This window comes from Natrix helvetica (assembly GCF_964273705.1).
Source record: "Natrix helvetica genome assembly, chromosome: Z".
NCBI lineage: Eukaryota > Metazoa > Chordata > Lepidosauria > Squamata > Natricidae > Natrix > Natrix helvetica.
In genome coordinates this window covers 33,962,052-33,980,241 of record NC_138554.1, presented here as the reverse complement: position 1 = coordinate 33,980,241, position 18,190 = coordinate 33,962,052, and the positions used below count along the sequence as shown (strand labels likewise).

The following is an 18,190-nucleotide window of genomic DNA, read 5'->3' as shown; positions in this document are numbered from 1 at the left end:
AGGTTGGGGTGAATGGGAGTTGTTTTTACAATTATGAAAATAAACACAACTCCAAATAATCATACTGAGAAATCTTGACAATTGCTGGAAATTAAAATTTTAAAAGTTGATGGGGAAACAATGCTATTCTTTTGACTAAGTCTATGGTTATCAGAATGTGTTCCTAAATATACCATACAGGTAAGAGAAGTTCACGTTTGTTTGTTTGTTTGTTTTTTTCCCATCTTACTCACAAGGTGGCTCTGAGCAGTGTACAGACAAAAACATAAATGTCTAAATACCATATAAAATATGATGAATAAATAGAGTTACATGACAGAAGAATAGAATAAGTTAAATGTTAAATGTTAAAAAGTAGGAAAAGGACTGTCAATGCTGTCAACTCCATTGAAAGCCCAAGATAGTGGAAAACCCATCTAGAGGGAGGATATTCCAGAGGGTGGGGAGAAATGGTAGATGAGGTCCTCTTCCTGAACCATGGCAGTCAATCTACTAAATGCAAAGTACAAAATGTTCTGTGCTGACCATCAATGTTCTCAAACTTTTGGGTACAATGCAGTGTAACATAACTTCCTGTCACCAAGAAAGAAATAACATGCATTGTTTTGAAGTCTACATAATTTTCTTGTCTCTGAAAAAGAAAACAGAGAGAGAGAGACACACACACACACATTTATTAAGCTGCAGAAAATAAGAACTTTTAGATTGTGCAAATTTCCTTCTACTCCTTGTTAAATAACTATTTCTAATGTGTTTCTGATAGATTAAAAATCCATAAGTAAATCTGTATTATAATAGTGGAAAAGTAATATTATTGGTTGAATGACTTTTTAATGAAAGGTGGGGGAAAATATAAAATTTCATTTACATGCAACACTTATATTCAGTGAGTGAAGAGATAGAAGGAGAGTCTTAAATGTTTTTTTTCAACAAACAAACAAACCCGGCAGTATTTTTTCCATGAGAAAAAGAACAAAATATTTCACTTCTCATTGAAGAAGCTTCAACAGTTGTAATGGGTTGCTGGTGGTTGAATGGAACAATAGATACAGTCCAATAGATACAGTCCAGATTGTCTCCAGATCGAGACAACTATAATCTGGATGTCTGAGAATCTCCACAGAGGGAAAGGGAGAGGGAGAAGGGAGAGGAAGAAAGGAGACAGGGAGGGAGGGAAGGATAAACACCTGGTGGTTCGAAAATGTGTAATGGCTAGAAACATTTAACTAGTCAGAAGATTTATTATAATCTGTCATTTTCCATTAACTTTGAATATACAGGACATTCTTATCTAATTTGCATTGTGGATAAAAAAATAAAAAATATAACATAAAACATATGTACAGTATATGGAAATGTGTTTTTGTGAGATTAATAAAATGGTGTTGAAGTCCTTTTCTGAAAACAGTCCTGAATACTAATAAGAAATTTAGTGTTGTTTTTTTTTAAAAAATCCTAAAGTGGTTTTATAAATCTAAACTATTACACATAAATAAATGAAAAGATTCTACCATATATTTAAATTATTATCAAAGAAATGAATCTTTTTTAATGTAAACACTACTGTGGTCTAGTTATTAAGGTGTTAGATTAGGAGCAAGGACCAAATTCTTTAAATACACCAATGAGCTGAATAATCTTTTTCCAGTCAGTCTGTCTCAACCCTAGGAAAGCAGTTCCTAAAGCCTAGAGCCGAACCATTCTTTTAACAATAAACTGATAACTTAATATCTTATCACAAGCTATCTTCTGTTTTTCAGGATGATTTTGAAGGGAAATTTGATTATCTGTTCAAGAGTGAACTCCTTCATGCATTGTGAATATCATAATGTTAAAGTAACTTCCACAATAGTTTATTTTAACATTCTGTACAAGAAATTAAGTGGATAAAGAATTTGTGGGACATATGGTCATTCCAATGTTAAACGTTCCCTCTCAGCACAGGGATAGGACAGTTTGTTTGATAGGTTCCCTATTTCCATTCACAGGATTCTCTATCTAGTTCCAATGTATTTAATTTAATGTGTATAAACTTCTGAGAGCTATATGGAAAAAAACAGTTTATCTATGTATTGTATTTCTTTTTTTAACAGAACATGAAGTTCTTATTTCCATGATGATCAGAAATCAAACAAAAATTGCAGAATTTGTCCTTCTGGGATTTGGGGAATACAGTAAAGCACAGACACTTCTTTTCATGACCTTCTTAGTAATTTATGCAGTATCTGTAACTGGAAACAGTCTCATTGTGGCACTAGTTATCTTTGATCATCACCTTCATACACCCATGTACTTCTTCCTGGGGAACCTCTCCTTCTTGGAGGTTTGCTACAGCTCCAATATATTTCCAAGATTGCTTTTTGCTCTTCTTACAGGAAACAACATGATTTCCCTTAGAAGTTGCTTTACACAGTGGTATCTCTTTGGTTCCTTAGAGGCTACAGAATGTTGCTTACTTTGTGCAATGTCTTATGACCGATATCTAGCTATCTGTAAACCACTGCACTATGCAACAATAATGCAAACCCAAACTTGTATCCAATTAGTTGCTGCATCTTGGATCAATGGATTTATAACTATTGTGACATTATTTCATCTCATGTTACAACTAACATTTTGTAACTCAAATGAAATGGATCACTATTTTTGTGATTACTTCTCAGTTCTTAATCTTTCTTGCACTGACACTAGCTTGATAGAAATTATTGGTTTTATTATGGCTGTCCTATTCACACTTCCACCTTTTCTCCTAACTCTGATTTCTTACATATATATCATAGCTGCAGTATTGAAAATCCCTTCTATCACTGGAAGACAGAAGGCTTTTTCTACCTGTTCCTCTCACTTGGTTGTGGTTTCCATTTTTTATGGTTCACTCATGATTGTGTATATGCTACCAAAGAATGATGTCAATAGAGAAATGGAAAAAATTTCCTCTCTATTATACACAGTTGTGCCCCCTCTCACCAATCCTTTCATATACAGCCTAAGGAACAAGGAAGTCAAAGAGGCACTGAGAAATAATATTAGAAAGCTTGTGCAATGTAGAGAAAAGTCCCCAAAACTAATTAATATAACAAAGATATAATAAAAGGGGCATGTCACATAAGTCTCTTTTTTCAAACTTCTTAAGCTTGACAGAATAGAATAGAATAGAATAGAATGGGATGGGATGGGATGGGATGAAAGGACAGAGAAAGAAGAGAGGAGAAGAGAGGAAAGGAGAGGAGAAGAGAAGAGAAGAGAAGAGAAGAGAAGAGAAGAGAAGAGAAGAGAAGAGAAGAGAAGAGAAGAGAAGATACTTTATTTGGCCAAATGTGATCAGATGCACAAGGAATTTGTTTCCAGTACAGAACCTCTCAGTGTACATGCAAATCAATTGAAGAGTAATAATCATAATTCTGATATAAATAATAGGGGGTTATAGAGAAGATAAGAATGTTATTAATAATAATACATCCATACAACATGGAAGAATCTACTTAGACATAACATTTTATGTGTGGGTTAGGTGTTCAGCAAAGTGATGGCATGAGAGAAAAAAATGTCCCTGTGTCTAGTTGTTTTGACATGTAAGCCCTATAACAGCATCCCAAGGGGAGAAGTTCAAACAGATTATGTCTAAGATGTTGGTCTGTGGTTATTTTCTCAGCCCTTTTTCTGACTAATGCAATATGCAGGTCTTCTATGGAAGGCAGACTGTTTGCAATTATTTCTTCTGCAGTCCTAACTATCAGTTGGAGTCTGTAACTGTCCTGTTTAATTGTTGTACCACACCAGACAGTTATAGAAGTACAAATGACTGATTCAATAATTCCTGTGTAGAACTGTATTAACAGCTCCTGAGACAGCTGACAGGGCAACACCTCACATGCCCAAACAAATGGCTCCTCATGTCACCTCTGGCACGCATGCTGTAGGTTCCCCAACACAGGCCTACGGGGTCCTGGAAGGCTCTATGTGGCAATGGGCTTAACAGTATCCATCTCTACACTGTAATATCCCAGTAGAAATTTAAAATCACTGTTCCCACCTTGACTATATATGATTATCACATAGACATAATGGGAATCTTCCTGTAGTCTAATGAAGCTAATCAGTTGTAATTTCTCTTTGTTCATGCTTATTATTAAATAATAATTTTCCATTCCTGCATAGGTTTAATAGTATATTTGTGTATATCTACATAATATGTTACATTTGTTTATCTGTATTCCTTCTAACATACTTTATTTGTTTTGCATCATGAATGTATTTGCAGAGCAGTTTTTCCTAATATAAATTATCCTTGGTAATTTAATATATATCATTATTATGTTTTGAGACTTCTACAACATAAATACCTTTTTTATTTAGATAGTTTTGGAGAGCTTCTCAAATTAATGCATACTATACATAGTGTTTTTCACCCAGCCAGAAGCTTCACATTGTGGGTTTGCATGAACAAGCCTTTTATCTTTTTTGAGATTGAAAATTCTGGATTCAAAAGCAGATTCAAACTATGTGAGTCAACATTAAAAGCCAAAACCTTTTTAAAGGTATTTTATGATTTCAAATTCAATCTGATTTTTTAAAAAAATCCACAATCCAAAATGGGGAATTATTAGAAAACAAATCATCTTTTGTTTTGTTACATGAGATTAAAATAGCAGGGAGAATGAATCCTTTAGACTTTAGCCTATTAACCTTTAGATATTAACTCTGTCAAGTTTTCACAGTTTCATTACATTTTAATTGCTATTGCTATTGCATTCCTCTGCAGACATGCAAACTTTCAATATATCTTTCATGAAAAATGAATGAACAGTACATTAGCTTGAAATCATACCATGTTTCCCCGAAAATAAGACAGGATCTTATTTTCTTTTTACACACAAAATATGGCTTGGGCCTTATTATGATGGGAGGGTTTATTGTTTTGAGGTTGCTGGGCAGCTGCTCTCTTGTGAGCGGGCTCCCAAAGAGCCGGGCACAGCCTCATGGGTGAATTGCTGTGTTGTGCTGTTGCAGCAGCGCAATACAACAGCCATGAAGTGACCACACTCACAAGCAGCCACTTGGCAAACCACCTTTCCAGCCAGGCACAGAGCCATTCACTGACCTAGGGGTATTGCCAAGCACCTGTTTGCCACCACCCGGAGTGGGGGGTTGCGCGAGCAGCTGTTCCGCTCTCACTCATGTGCCTCCCAGCCTCATGATGCCCTGGCCCAGCTCTCCCTGAAGAGCCAGCACACCTCCACTGATGCTGCCGCTGTCACCGCCATCACCATCCCAGCATGGCTTTTATGGCGACTTCCAAACCGATGGCCGCTCTGGGCGTATGCTCTATGGTTGTACGCTCTGCCGACAGCCAGCCCACAACCATAGAGCATATGCCCAGAGTGGCCACTGCCGGAAGACTCAGTTTGGAAGCTGCCGAAAAAGCCATGCTGGGATGGCGGCAGCGGAAGTGCCCTGGCTCTGCAGGGAGAGCTGGGCCAGGGCATCGTGAGGCTGGGAGGTGCACGAGCGGGAGCAGAACAGCTGCTCGCACAACCCCCTTCTCCAGCCGTGCAGAGCGCCATTCACTGGCATTTCAAAGGCTCCAAGCCGCACGTGGCTTGGTGATACCCCTAGGTCAGTGAATGGCACTCTGCATGACTGGAAAGGGGGTTTGCTGGGTGGCTGCTGTGCCTGGCTCTTTGGGAGCCTGCTCGCAAGAAAGCAACCACCCAGCAAACCCCCTCTTCAGCTGGGCACAGTGCCGCTCACCAACCTAGTGGTATCCCAAAGGCATCAAGCAACGCAATCACATCCCCCCCGTTCCCACCGCTTGGCACCTTTGGGATACCCCTAGGTTGGTGAGCGGCGCTCTGTCTGATCGGAGATGGAGGGTTGTCCAGGGAGCTTATTTGCGGGGGAGGGCTTATATTTTTGCCCACCAGAAAAATGTGGCATGGCCTTATTATCAGGACATGTCATATTTTCAGGGAAACACGGTAAGTCTCCCATCATCACAGTGGAGGAAAAAAGCATAATTCATCCTGTTTATGTTTAGTTTTTGTGAAAATCCTGGAAGGATCTCACAATGCAGTTTAAAATATATTGGTTATTCATAAAACTCTGAAAAGAAACAGATTGCTTGCCTAATAGATTCAAGATCTACTGTGTCTTTACTGTTGGGATAAAACAAAACACCCATTTTAGAGATTTTTTAAAAATGTGAATGGCAATTAATTCTTATTTCCTAAATGGCAGGTCATACAATGTGATTATCAGAATCTGATAATCCTGAAAAGAAGGAATGCCATTTTTTAAATAGTTCTCCCATAAACTTTTAAAAACAGTTTAGGGGCAAATTGTCTATTATTCGTCCATTTAGCTTTCTCCTCTTAATTATGCTGATGCATGTGCTTTAATTATATCCCTGGGATTTGTTTATTTTTTATCACTCTTAGCTGGCAGGCTAGGAGTTCTGGATATAACTAGCCAATAAAATGAATAGGCTGTAACAGCCATACGTTTTGCAGTTTTGTTTATCATTTATTTTTATCACTCACATTTATGAACTGTTTGCTTCATTTGCAGCAAAAAAAAAAAAAAAAAAAGGTTAGAACTGTTTTTCAGCTATTCTGGCCAAATATATGAATTACAGAGGCCTTAGGTTTGCATAGTGTTTAAGGGATTTTCCCATAAGGGCTTTGAAAAATGCACAATGATGTAATATTTTACTTCCATTTTAAGCTATGGTTTGTTTCCCATCAAGTTCATACTTGTTTGTTTTCAAAATAGATATATGTTGGCTGCATAGCTATCTAACTTCTCTTTAGTAAAAACCAACATTCTTGGATAGTAATGTTATTCAAGTATCACTAATTTATACTTTTAGGTTAAATTTTATCACTTCTAGATAATAATATTTCTTATTGGTAGCAATTCTTCTGCATCGAAAAATAAAAACAAAAAGCCCAGAAGAAATTATTTTAAATTAAAAAAACTAATGAAAATAAAAGGCAGATTGGTTCACATCTTTATATATTAACATCAGGTAGTACATATATATTCTGAATAAGATAAGAAGGAGGAGTTCAACAGAAAATATCAAGCAGCGACAGAATGGTAACTATCATTATATAAACTTTGCTTGTTATTTGGAAATAATTAAAGAACTGGTATTTCAAACAAGAATGTTCTGTAGAATATATTTCCAAATATATAGCTAGCAATTGCTTCAGTTACTTCAGCAACAACCACAAGTATGGTGTTATTAGTGTCATTTTAAAATTGGCAGATTAACATGGCACATAAATATTTAAATAAAGATAGCTACATAGGTGCTGTAATGGTATGTGGGAATGGCCTTGGAAGACAAGAGGAAGATTAGGCAACATTCAGGCAAAAGATATATCCATTTGAAAATGCAAAGGGAAGCATTCCAGAAGAGATCTTCCTTCATGTTCCAGACGGCGAAATGAAAGTACAGGAGGAGTACATTCAAACTTGCAACCATGATCTTAACCTTTCAAGGTAATCCAGATGCATAACCATGAATACTATCTGAAACATTAATGTAAGGTTATATTAAAAAGAATCTTGCTTCGGATAATGCTTTGCATGATGTTTGTCTAGTCTGCAGCTCTTCTCCTTAGGTCATTCCCACATACCATTTCAGGTGTCCAACTATTAAAACAATTAATTTAAGTAATTATACTTTTGATATTCTGATATATCACTATTAGAATATAATACAGAGAAACCAAAAACCTATTCATTATTATATTTTGGGCTTTGGAATTATATAATTTATGCACCAGCTTTGCCACTGAATATCTATTTTATCCTACACATTATAAACAATGTACAACATGTAGTTTTTAATGTTTTTTGACTTGTTGAAATATTTTCTTCTGTTTAATATATTTGTGTATGAAAATGTGAAAGTCTGATTATATGTCTAAATATTATTCAAAATAATAGAAAGCAGAAATGTTTTAAGCAGCATATAAACAATAATTTTTTTCCAAAAAAGTGTTTTATGTTCTTATAATAATGTGTCATAATGAAACATATCTATGCTTCTTTTTAAAATACAGTACAAAAATAAATATTCGTGCACATAGTTGTGTTCAGAACAGTACTAGTTGAAAAGACACTAAACTGTTTTTATTTACATTAGATTAATTTATAGATTCACATTCTATCCTTCAAAATAATATATGAAAAATAGAGTTTTTGATTAGTTCCATGTTTTGCATCACAAATTCATTTAAATACAAGTATCAGGAAAAGCAAAATATACATTTTTCATAAACATAAATATTTTGTGAGTATAACCAAATGAAATACAGAGACATAACATCTTCCAGCTATCCCCGTCGATCCTATTATTATAGATTTATCATCAAATATGGGGAAAAGTGTATCAGTCAAATGATAGATAACACATTAAACAGTTTGATGTTGGTCAAAATAAGAACAAACTAAGGAAAAAGCTTAAATATGATTATGACAATATCTTTAGTATGTGCATTTTCTTTCTTTTTCTGCTTTTAAATAGGACATGGATTTCCTAGTTGCCACGATGCTGGAGAATCAAACAAAGATAGATGAATTCATTCTGCTTGGATTTCATGAATTCTATGAATTTCAAACATTTCTTTTTCTGAGTTTCCTAGTAATTTACATTGTAACCATGATTGGAAACTTTCTCATTGTTATGCTAGTCATCTTTGATGAACATCTTAAAGTGCCTATGTATTTCTTCCTAGGAAGCCTTTCTTTTCTTGAAATTTGTTATAGTTCCAATATATTCCCAAGGATGCTTTTAGCTCTCATAACTGGAAATGGAATAATTTCTTTCAGCAATTGTTTTATGCAGTGGTATCTGTGTAGTTCTTTGGTAGCTACAGAATGCTGCTTACTGTGTGTGATGTCTTATGACAGATATCTAGCAATCTGTAAACCACTTCATTATTTGACAACCATGAATTCTCAGACTTGTATTCATTTAACAGCTTCATCTTGGATCAATGGATTTGCTGTATTTTCAATATTGCTCATTTTGATGTTACAGCAATTAAAGTTTTGCAGATCTAATGAAATAAATCATTATTTCTGTGACTATTTTGCCCTTCTAAGCATTTCCTGTAGTACAACTTGGTTATTGGAAATTATGAGTTATATTGTAGCTGCTGTCTTCACACTTCCTCCTTTTCTCTTAACACTCTTATCCTATGTATATATTATAGGCGCTGTCTTAAAAATCCCCTCTGTCATTGGAAGGCAGAAAGCTTTTTCCACCTGCTCTTCACATCTGGTTGTGGTTTCTATTTTCTATGGATCTCTCATGATTGCTTACATGCTGCCAAGAACTGAAAAAGCAGATCTGCCAAAATTTTCTTCTTTTTTATACATAGCTTTGCCTCCACTAGCAAACCCGTTTATATACAGTCTAAGAAATAAGGAGGTCAAAGAGGCCCTAAGAAAGAAAATTGGTAGACTGATACTGTACAAGTCAACCTCCATTTAGGAAAAGAAAATGCTACATCTGGGAAAGATTTGATAATTTTCAGGTTTTCTTAAAAAAACATTATTGATTTGTAGATTAAAATCACAATATTATATTTCTGAAACCCCATCAGGTCCACCTGTATAAAAAAATCTTTACTTAGATGAATATATTAAGATGTTTATACCTATTCCAAACAATACCGATAAAACTAGAGAAAAAATTCTTTGAAAGTATGAACAAAACAGTGGGGAAATATGTATGGCAAGGGAAAAAGCAAGAATTAATATAAAAATGTTACAAGATGCAAGGATTTGAGGTGGATTTGGATTATCAAACTGGGAATTGTACAATCAAGCGGCGGGTCTAGCTTGGATGAAAGAATGGATTTTATTGAGAACTACAAGATTATTGACCCTGGAGATGCATGATTTGCAATTGGGTTGGCATACTTTTTTGTGATATGATAAAAGTAGGGAATATGGCTTATTAACAATATGGGAAAGAGTGAAAGGGAAACATTATTTAGAAATACCAATGTGACTTTTAACAATGGAAGCATTGACACATCCAAATATTAGTAGTATGAAAAATATTATTAGATACAAAGATCTCTTAACAGAAAGAGGGGAATTTAAAAAAACAAGAATATGAAAAACAAGGGATTGATATAGGTTGGTTTTCACAATTGCAAATCCAATAAAGATATGAAAAAGATAAAAGGGAGTATGTTTTTAACTTAGGAAGCTCGGAGTTGGATAAGATACTTATGGCAATGGGAGAAATAATAATCAAGGAATTATATAGCTACCTATCAAGAACTATGTTAGAAGAAGTGGTAAAAGATACAATATTAACTTGAGCAAATAATTTTGGCCATATGATTGAACTAGAAAAGTGGCAACAACTATGGGAAAGAAATTATAAACTAACCATGTCAACAGCTTACAAAGAAAAGTTATATAAAATGTTTTACAGGTGGCATATGTCACCGGGAAAACTAGCTAAGAGTTTAAAGACAAATCAGCAAAATGTTGGAAATGTCAACAAGCAATAGGTTCATACTACCACATGTGGTGGACATGTGCAGAAGTAAGTAAATATTGGACTAAAATAAGAGTATGTTTAAAGAAAATGTTACAACAAGAAAGAATTTAGACCAGATATATTTTTTACTAGGTATTATTCCAGAGAAATTCAAGAAAGAGGTTATCTATTTGATTATACATGTTAACTACACCAGCGAGAATTGTATTTGCCCAAAATTGGAAATTAAATAAGCTACCAACAGACGAAGAGATAATAAAAAAAGATATCAGATTGTGCAGAGATGAATAGGTTGACAATGAAAATAAAGGATAAAGAGGAATCGGAGTACTTCAAGACATGGAGAAGGTTTTATGACTGGCTAGAGAGAGCAAACTAGGAAAGAGTAGGGAGAAGATAAAGTACCCAGATGACACATTATTAAATGGAAGGGGGGGAAGAAGGGGAAAAGAAAAAAGAAAATATTAAACATATAAGTATATACAAGAATGAGATATAAAGGGGGGGGAACATACCTAGAGTAGACTAGTGAAGGTAAGGGAATAAGAAATGGTGCTAAATTATATTTGGGCTAACAGAAATACCATCCCAAGGAAACATAAACTGAGTTTTGAAATATACACCAACAATAATAGAAAAAGAAAGGGAGAGAGGAGGAGAGAAAGAAAGGAGGATGGGGGAAAGAAGAAAGGTAAGGAGAGGAGGATGGAAGGGGGAGAAAGAGAAGGAGAGAGGGTAAGAATGGGAATAGGAAGAGCAGGAGTAGGAGAAAGGGAAGGGAAGAAGGGAGGAGAAGAAGAGGAGGAAGGAAGAGAGTTAAGAAGGGAGGATGGGAGAAAAGAAAGGGAAAACAAGGAGGTGTTACAAAAGGAGGAAGGGATGGTAAATAAAGCAACCCAAACTGTATATTGTAACCTATTAAATGAAATAATAAATGTATAAGAATGATAAATGTAAAGAAGAATAACAATTATGTGAATGTACACTTAAAATGGTATGTAAGAGAATAAAAAAATAAAAATTCTTTGAAAAAAAGATCTTTACTTAATGCCAAAATAGCTAAGTTCTTTATTGAGTACACATTTATCCCATCTTAATGTAGAAGTATACTCAAAGCAGAGCCTCTGAGAATAATCTAACTACATAGGATGGAATGTACATTATGCATCACAATATTTGCATTGCAATATTGCAAGGCAGTTTTTGTATTTGTATGTCTTATTCAACTTCTATATATACGAAGGCAGTGAGGTGCAGTGAGGTTTATGGCTGGTGAGGCACTGATGTCATCACAATCAGATTTACAAACATTAAAATCCTACAAATTATCTTATCCAATATTTGATTGGCAGCAGTTAAAGGGTTATGTTTAAGGGCTCATATCAGCATTCTTTACACATACTGTAGCACACAAAAAGCACATTTGCCCTCAGAGCAGATGTTGGGGAGGGGGAAAGGAGGGAAAGGGTCCACTCCCTCTCCCTCAGACCTCCAGGAAGGAAGGAATGGAAGGAAGGGGGAGGGAAAGGAAAGGAAATGGGAAAGAAGAAAAAGGAGAAAGGAAAGGAAAGGAGAAAGGAAAGGATAAAGAAGGGAGGGAAAGGAAAGGAAAGGGAAAAGAAAATAGAAGGGAAAGGAAATAAGGAAAGGAAAGGAGAAAGGAAAGGAGAAAGGAAAGGAAAAGAGAAAGGAAAAGAGAAAGGAAAGGAGAAAGGAAAGGAGAAAGGAAAAGAAAGGGGAAAGGAAATGGCAAAGAAGAAAGGAAAGGATGAAGAAAGGAGGGAAAAGGAAGGGAAGGGAAAAGAAAAAAAGAAGGAAAAGGGAATGAGAAAGGAAAGGAAAAGAAAGGAAAGGAGAAAGGAAAGGAAAAGAGAAAGGAAAGGAGAAAGGAAAGGAAAAGAGAAAGAAAAAGAAAAAGAAAAAGGAAAGGAAATAGAAAATAAGGAAAGGAAAAAGGAAAGGAAATGGCAAAGAAGAAAGTAAAGGATGAAGAAAGGAGGAAAAGGGAAGGGAAGGGAAAAGAAAAAAAGAAGGGAAAGGAAATAAAGAAAGGAAAAGAGAAAGGAAAAGAGAAAGAAAAGGAAAAGGAAAGGAAGAGAAGGACAGAAAGGGAAAGGAAAGAGTGGAATGGATTGGTACTGCTCAAAAATCAAGTCTCAAGATCCCGTTGACACTTTGGCTCAGGCAGTCCAATTCCACGCTGCTTCCCTCTCTCCACAAAGCGAAGGGAGAAGTCGAAGCAATGCCTGAGAAACGCCGGATGTACAGAGAAATGCAGGCTACAATCAGCGAATCACATTTTCCCAGGAACCAATGAAGCCCCAGAGGACCAATGGGAATTCTCCCTTTGGTAGTGTCATCAGTCTCCGGGCAGTCTTCCTTTACTTCAGGAGAGAGTTGGAGGCAGAAGAACTGCGTGCCTCTCCTACCTCGGGATTTTTTAGGCTTTTAACCCTCACTTGACTCTGCTCGAGCGATCATAAAACACCTTAGAATTCAGATTAGATTAACTGAGGTACACAGTTCTCCTGCCTCATAGTAGAGGGCACTTTTTAGAGGCTTTTTTAAACAGACAGTCATTCACAGTGAGGCAGCAGCTAACTAGCCTCACTTCAGCACTCGCCTTTTTCCTTTTACATTTTTTTTTCCTTTTCATAATGACAGTGGTGAGGCTGTGCCTCCCCTGCCTCCCCTGGCTGCAGTTCACTGCACGAAGAAGCTTTTTAAAAGTAAGTGGGTGGTTGATGAAACTGCTTCTGAGTGATGCTTCACATGTTAATTTTCCAAATATTTATTCCAAAATAAATATACATGCATGATTATTGTTGTGAGGAAAATAGGAATAAGGAGCATTATGGAACCCAAATAGCACTCATGAATGTACAATGGAATACAAAAGAGAAAATAAATAAATAAATCTTTCAAATAGTGTTTGCTTCTTTGTTTGTTTGTTGGTTTGTAACACTGACTAATTAAAAGGATCAAGTAATTTAGCCAGCCACATGCAGTTCCATTAATATAAATTACAACATTCAGTTTCATTAAAAAATCTTTTTTAATTAGTAATATTGTAGTATTGTACATGTCTGAAGGCTATTCCTGTTGATAAGAATCAATCCTTGAAGCACCCAAGAGGAGCAATAAGCATGATCTTTCCCCTTCTCATTGGGCTTTACTGTTAAAATAGAAAGCAAATCAATGAAGTGCAGTGTCTTCCATTCCCAAAGAAGCCTCTGATCTAGAACGGTATCATAGTTGATAGTTACGGAAGTTGCTAAGAGTTCAAGGTACCCAAGGAAAGATGCACTGCCTCTATCTCAGTTCTGCCAATGATTATTTAAGTATAAGCAGTGCTGTCTCTGTACTGAATGCCATTGATTATATGGACCCTACTAGTTCTGATTTCAATATAATGCCACTGGATGCTAGAAAATGAGTGTGCAATGTTTTCTATAAAATTTGCTTTAGTTTTTCCTCCCTAACATTTTTTTAATTTTATGAATGTTTGTATATATTTGTCCAAAGTAAAAATTGGAAATATAGAAAGCTGATGCTTCTTAGATCACAAGGTTGCTTAAGGGGCATGCATAAGTGCACCAGTGTGCCTACTGCCCCTGTCCTAATATTTGCTTGAATTCATATTCATTTTATGTATTCATAATCATGTTTATACATATCTAATCAAATTCATGCTTGATGAAATAAATAAAAAATAGATTTTAAAAAATAATAAACATATCTCTGTTTATAAAAAAAAGATATGAAAATAAGATTTATGGCCTAATACTACATGGGAGAGGAACAGAGTTTTCTTCAAATACTTTGTTATGAAAGGTAGAAGAAATTTTTCAGGAAGAACAGCAGTATTAACATGATGAATTGAAACAGTAGGCACCATATTAACTTTTCTCTTGTGGGATAATTAATGACCTCTTGAGAAAGAGAGAGAGAGAAAGACAGAGAGAGAGAGAGAGCAAGTTATGATTCTGTAAACTCCCAATCACCAGAAAGACAAATATTCAAAAAGTGTGGACATAAATAAGGAAATGCTGCAACAGTCATTCTGAATCATAAAGATGCCCTTCTTGTTATATCACAGAGGTGAGCCTCTTTGTATTTCATAATTTTTTTTCTGACAATCTTCAGTGAAAAAAAATGTAATCATTTTTTTAAAAATGGGTTTCTTGATTAAAAAGTTCATGTGGCGTTGAGGACAATGGTTTGCCTTTTATTCATACAGTATATTTACAGCTCTAGTAAAATAAAATAAAAGAGTGTTTGCATTGCAAAAAGCAATACTCACTTGCCCTTTAACATAAAATCATTATTGCACAAGTAATCATGAAGAAAAAAAAGAATTGATTACCAGTCCCCTTTTCAGACGAAATATATTCACTATTGTTTTATCCTATTTCTCTTTTCCCCCCAGGATGAAGTAGAAGATCTGTTTATTCAAATGATATGCATTTGTTAAAAATAAATGGCCTGAAGAAATTAGATGAATATAACAGAATTTATAATTTTGGGGTTTGGAAACTTTGGACAATGGCAGTCTATTCTTTTCTTTACTTTCCTAGTATTTTATATTGTAGCCATGGCTGGGAATATTCTCATTGTAATTTTAGTTGCTGTTGATCAGCATCTTCATACACCCATGTACTTTTTCCTGGGTAATTTGTCATGCCTGGAAACTTGCTATATTTCAAATATTTTACCCAAGATGATGGTTGGCTTTTTGACTGATGAAAATACCATTTCATTCAATGGTTGTTTTTTGCAATTTTTTTGTTTTGGTTTGCTAGTGGCTACTGAATGTTATCTCCTGTCTGTAATGTCATATGATCGATATTTAGCAATTTGCAAACCATTGCATTATGCAACAAATATGAATGCTCGAATTTGTATCCAGCTAGCAGCTTTTTCATGGATAAATGGCCTTATAGCTGCTTTGATCCTTTTAAGTTTAATGCTACAACTTACATTCTGTGGTCAAAATGAAATTAATCATTACTTTTGTGACACACTTCCTTTAATAAAACTTTCCTGTAGTGATACCAACTTAGTAGAATTTACAAGTTTTATCTTTACCTTTGTATTTACTCTACCTCCCTTTATCCTTACTGTGACTTCCTACATATACATCATAATTACTATCTTGAGAATCCCTTCCACTATTGGGAGGAAAAAAGCCTTTTCCACTTGCTCATCTCATCTGATAGTAGTTTCTATGTTTTATGGAGCAATCATGATTGTATATTTGTTACCAAAATCTGAAGCACTTAGTGAGGTTAGCAAAATATTTTCTTTGTTATATACAGTCCTTCCCCCTGTTGCAAATCCTCTCATTTACAGCCTGAGAAATAAGGAGGTGAAGGATGCCATGAAGAAGATATCAAAAAAGTTTATATCTTGCAGGTTTTACAGAGGAAAATTGTGAAGATTAAAAGCAAGAAAATTGCTAAGAATTTTACTTTAAATCTTTGAACTTTCTGCCTTCTTCATATGATAATTCATTAAATATTTATTCAAATATGTCCGAGCTGTTAGTTAATATTTCAATTAAATCCTTGTGGATTATTTCAGTAATTTGATGACAGATCATACTGACTAGTACGAGACAAGTATTGAAAATGTTGTTATGTATAGCCTTTGATCTCTCCTATACACTTTGTTTTTATTTTCAACAATCATTATATTGTTTGGATCTTTGTGAATGGTATCAGTTTCACCTGATAGTACTTTAACATTTTACTTAAAGCATTTATTTTGTAAGGATTTTATTCAGCTATAAAATCAGCTACCAAATGTTTACATTATTTTTGTACCTATACTATTGTTTTTTCTCCCTCTCTTCACATATATGGATCAAACAGGACATATCCCACATTGGTGCAGCCATCATTATCCTCAACTTCGTGAAAGTGAACAGAGCAGATCTGGCTAATTGATAGATTTATTAGTTTTTATGCATAATTAGTAAGCTGTATGCATGTCCTCTAGACTGTAAATTGCAGGATTGAATAAAGAAGGAATCTATTCTCTGAGGTAATGAAAAAGCAGGTTTTCATTCTAATTTTTCTACCTATGTTCATGTGTTGGTTTTATACCATTAAATTGAAAGATATACTCATTAAAAGGAATAGCACTATGGAGTTGTATAGCAATAGCATTTAGTATTAACATATTTCCCCCAACAATCTAGTTCCTCATTTTACTGACCTTGGATGGATGGAAGGCTGAGTCAACCTTGAGCCTGGTGAGATTTGAACTGCCAAATTGCAGTCAGTCAGGAGAAGTAGCCTGCAGTACTGCATTCTAACCACTGCACTACTGTGGCTCATTATGAAGCAAAGTATGCTATTATTTTTGATCTTGATACATTCAGATATACCTGATTTCCTGTCCACAGAAATCTAGTGGTGAAAATTGAAAAACACTAGCATAGACATTCATTTTCCCCTCATTTAATATTTGTATGAAAAGTAATATTTGAAGTAACCTGACAGGTGCTAATGTGTCAGAAAAGAGATGGACAAAACTGTACTTTTGGCTTCCTGTTATTTATCTTTTACCTAAATTCCCTAACAACTTATCTCACTGATTTAATTTGTATCCACTTCAGTGTACCGGTGTACTCTTTTACGCTGAGGACATTACTATTATCTGATACATTTCAGTTGGCCTTAGTCAATCACTTTGTTAGCAACTGCAAAGAATAATGTTGGGTGATTAACTATAAAAAACTACCATAGTGGTTTGCTTAAAAAGATTTTTAAAAGGTGGACAGTTACAGAAAATAAAATTGATCATGTTAAATGTTTTAAACATTTGTGAGTGGCCCACATGCTGTTGGAACTTGGAAATTTCATAATTATATAAACCTAAGCATTAAGGAACTCAATAATAATAATAATAATAATAATAATAATAATAATAATAATAATAATAATAATAATAATAATAATAATAATAATAATAATAATAATAATAATAATAATAATAATAAGTAGATGAGGCCCACTGTTCAAATCTATCGAGATCTTTGAACATATATTCTGGAATATTTACCATACCTTATGAATTCAGTGTCATCAGTAAATTTGATGAGTTACCCTTCAATCCCCTCATCTAAATCAGAAGATATGATGAAGATATTGAATAGAGACTAAGACAGAGTCTTGGGGTATCCTATTGCATACTTCCTTTTATGTAGATGCAATTCCATTAAGGACTACACGTTGAATGTGGTTAGTCAGCCAGTTACTACTCTGACTGATGGTAATACTGCCTTCTTATAGAAGTAGTGGGTTGTAGTCTACATTATCAAATTCCTTGCTGATGTTCAAGTAAATCATGTCCAGAACATTTTGCTGGTCTACTAATTTAGATATGTTGTCAAAGAATGCAAGAATGTGGTTATTGAAAGGTGAAAAAAGGTAGAAATCTGTACCTTACATACAGCTCTTGAAAGGAAAATAGATGTATAACTAATAAATTAACCCTCCAAGTAATATTTTTTAGTATGTTTGAAATACAGACATATGAAATAGGCCACAACAACTTGTTAATCTGATCACATTCAAATATTTAACCCTAACTAAGGATTAAGATTCTGTTTCACAAGAAAAATATGAATAATTAACTTGCAAAAAATAA

General features: G+C 34.6%; 2 protein-coding genes across 2 annotated transcripts; both read left to right on the top strand.

The window, feature by feature from the left end:
- Nucleotides 1-2,116: 2,116 nt before the first annotated feature.
- On the top strand, nt 2,117-3,088 carry LOC309401515 (olfactory receptor 2AP1-like; the record flags this gene model as incomplete). Its single annotated transcript, XM_081970576.1, has 1 exon — nt 2,117-3,088. The coding sequence occupies one exon, from the start codon at nt 2,117-2,119 to the stop codon at nt 3,086-3,088; it is 972 nt and encodes a 323-aa protein (XP_081826702.1).
- Nucleotides 3,089-15,128: 12,040 nt separating this feature from the next.
- LOC309401514 (olfactory receptor 8U3-like) lies at nt 15,129-15,971 on the top strand (the record flags this gene model as incomplete). The annotated part of the gene is made up of 1 exon (XM_081970575.1): nt 15,129-15,971. One exon carries the CDS (start codon nt 15,129-15,131, stop codon nt 15,969-15,971), a length of 843 nt encoding a protein of 280 aa, XP_081826701.1.
- Between the last annotated feature and the right edge of the window lie 2,219 nt (nt 15,972-18,190).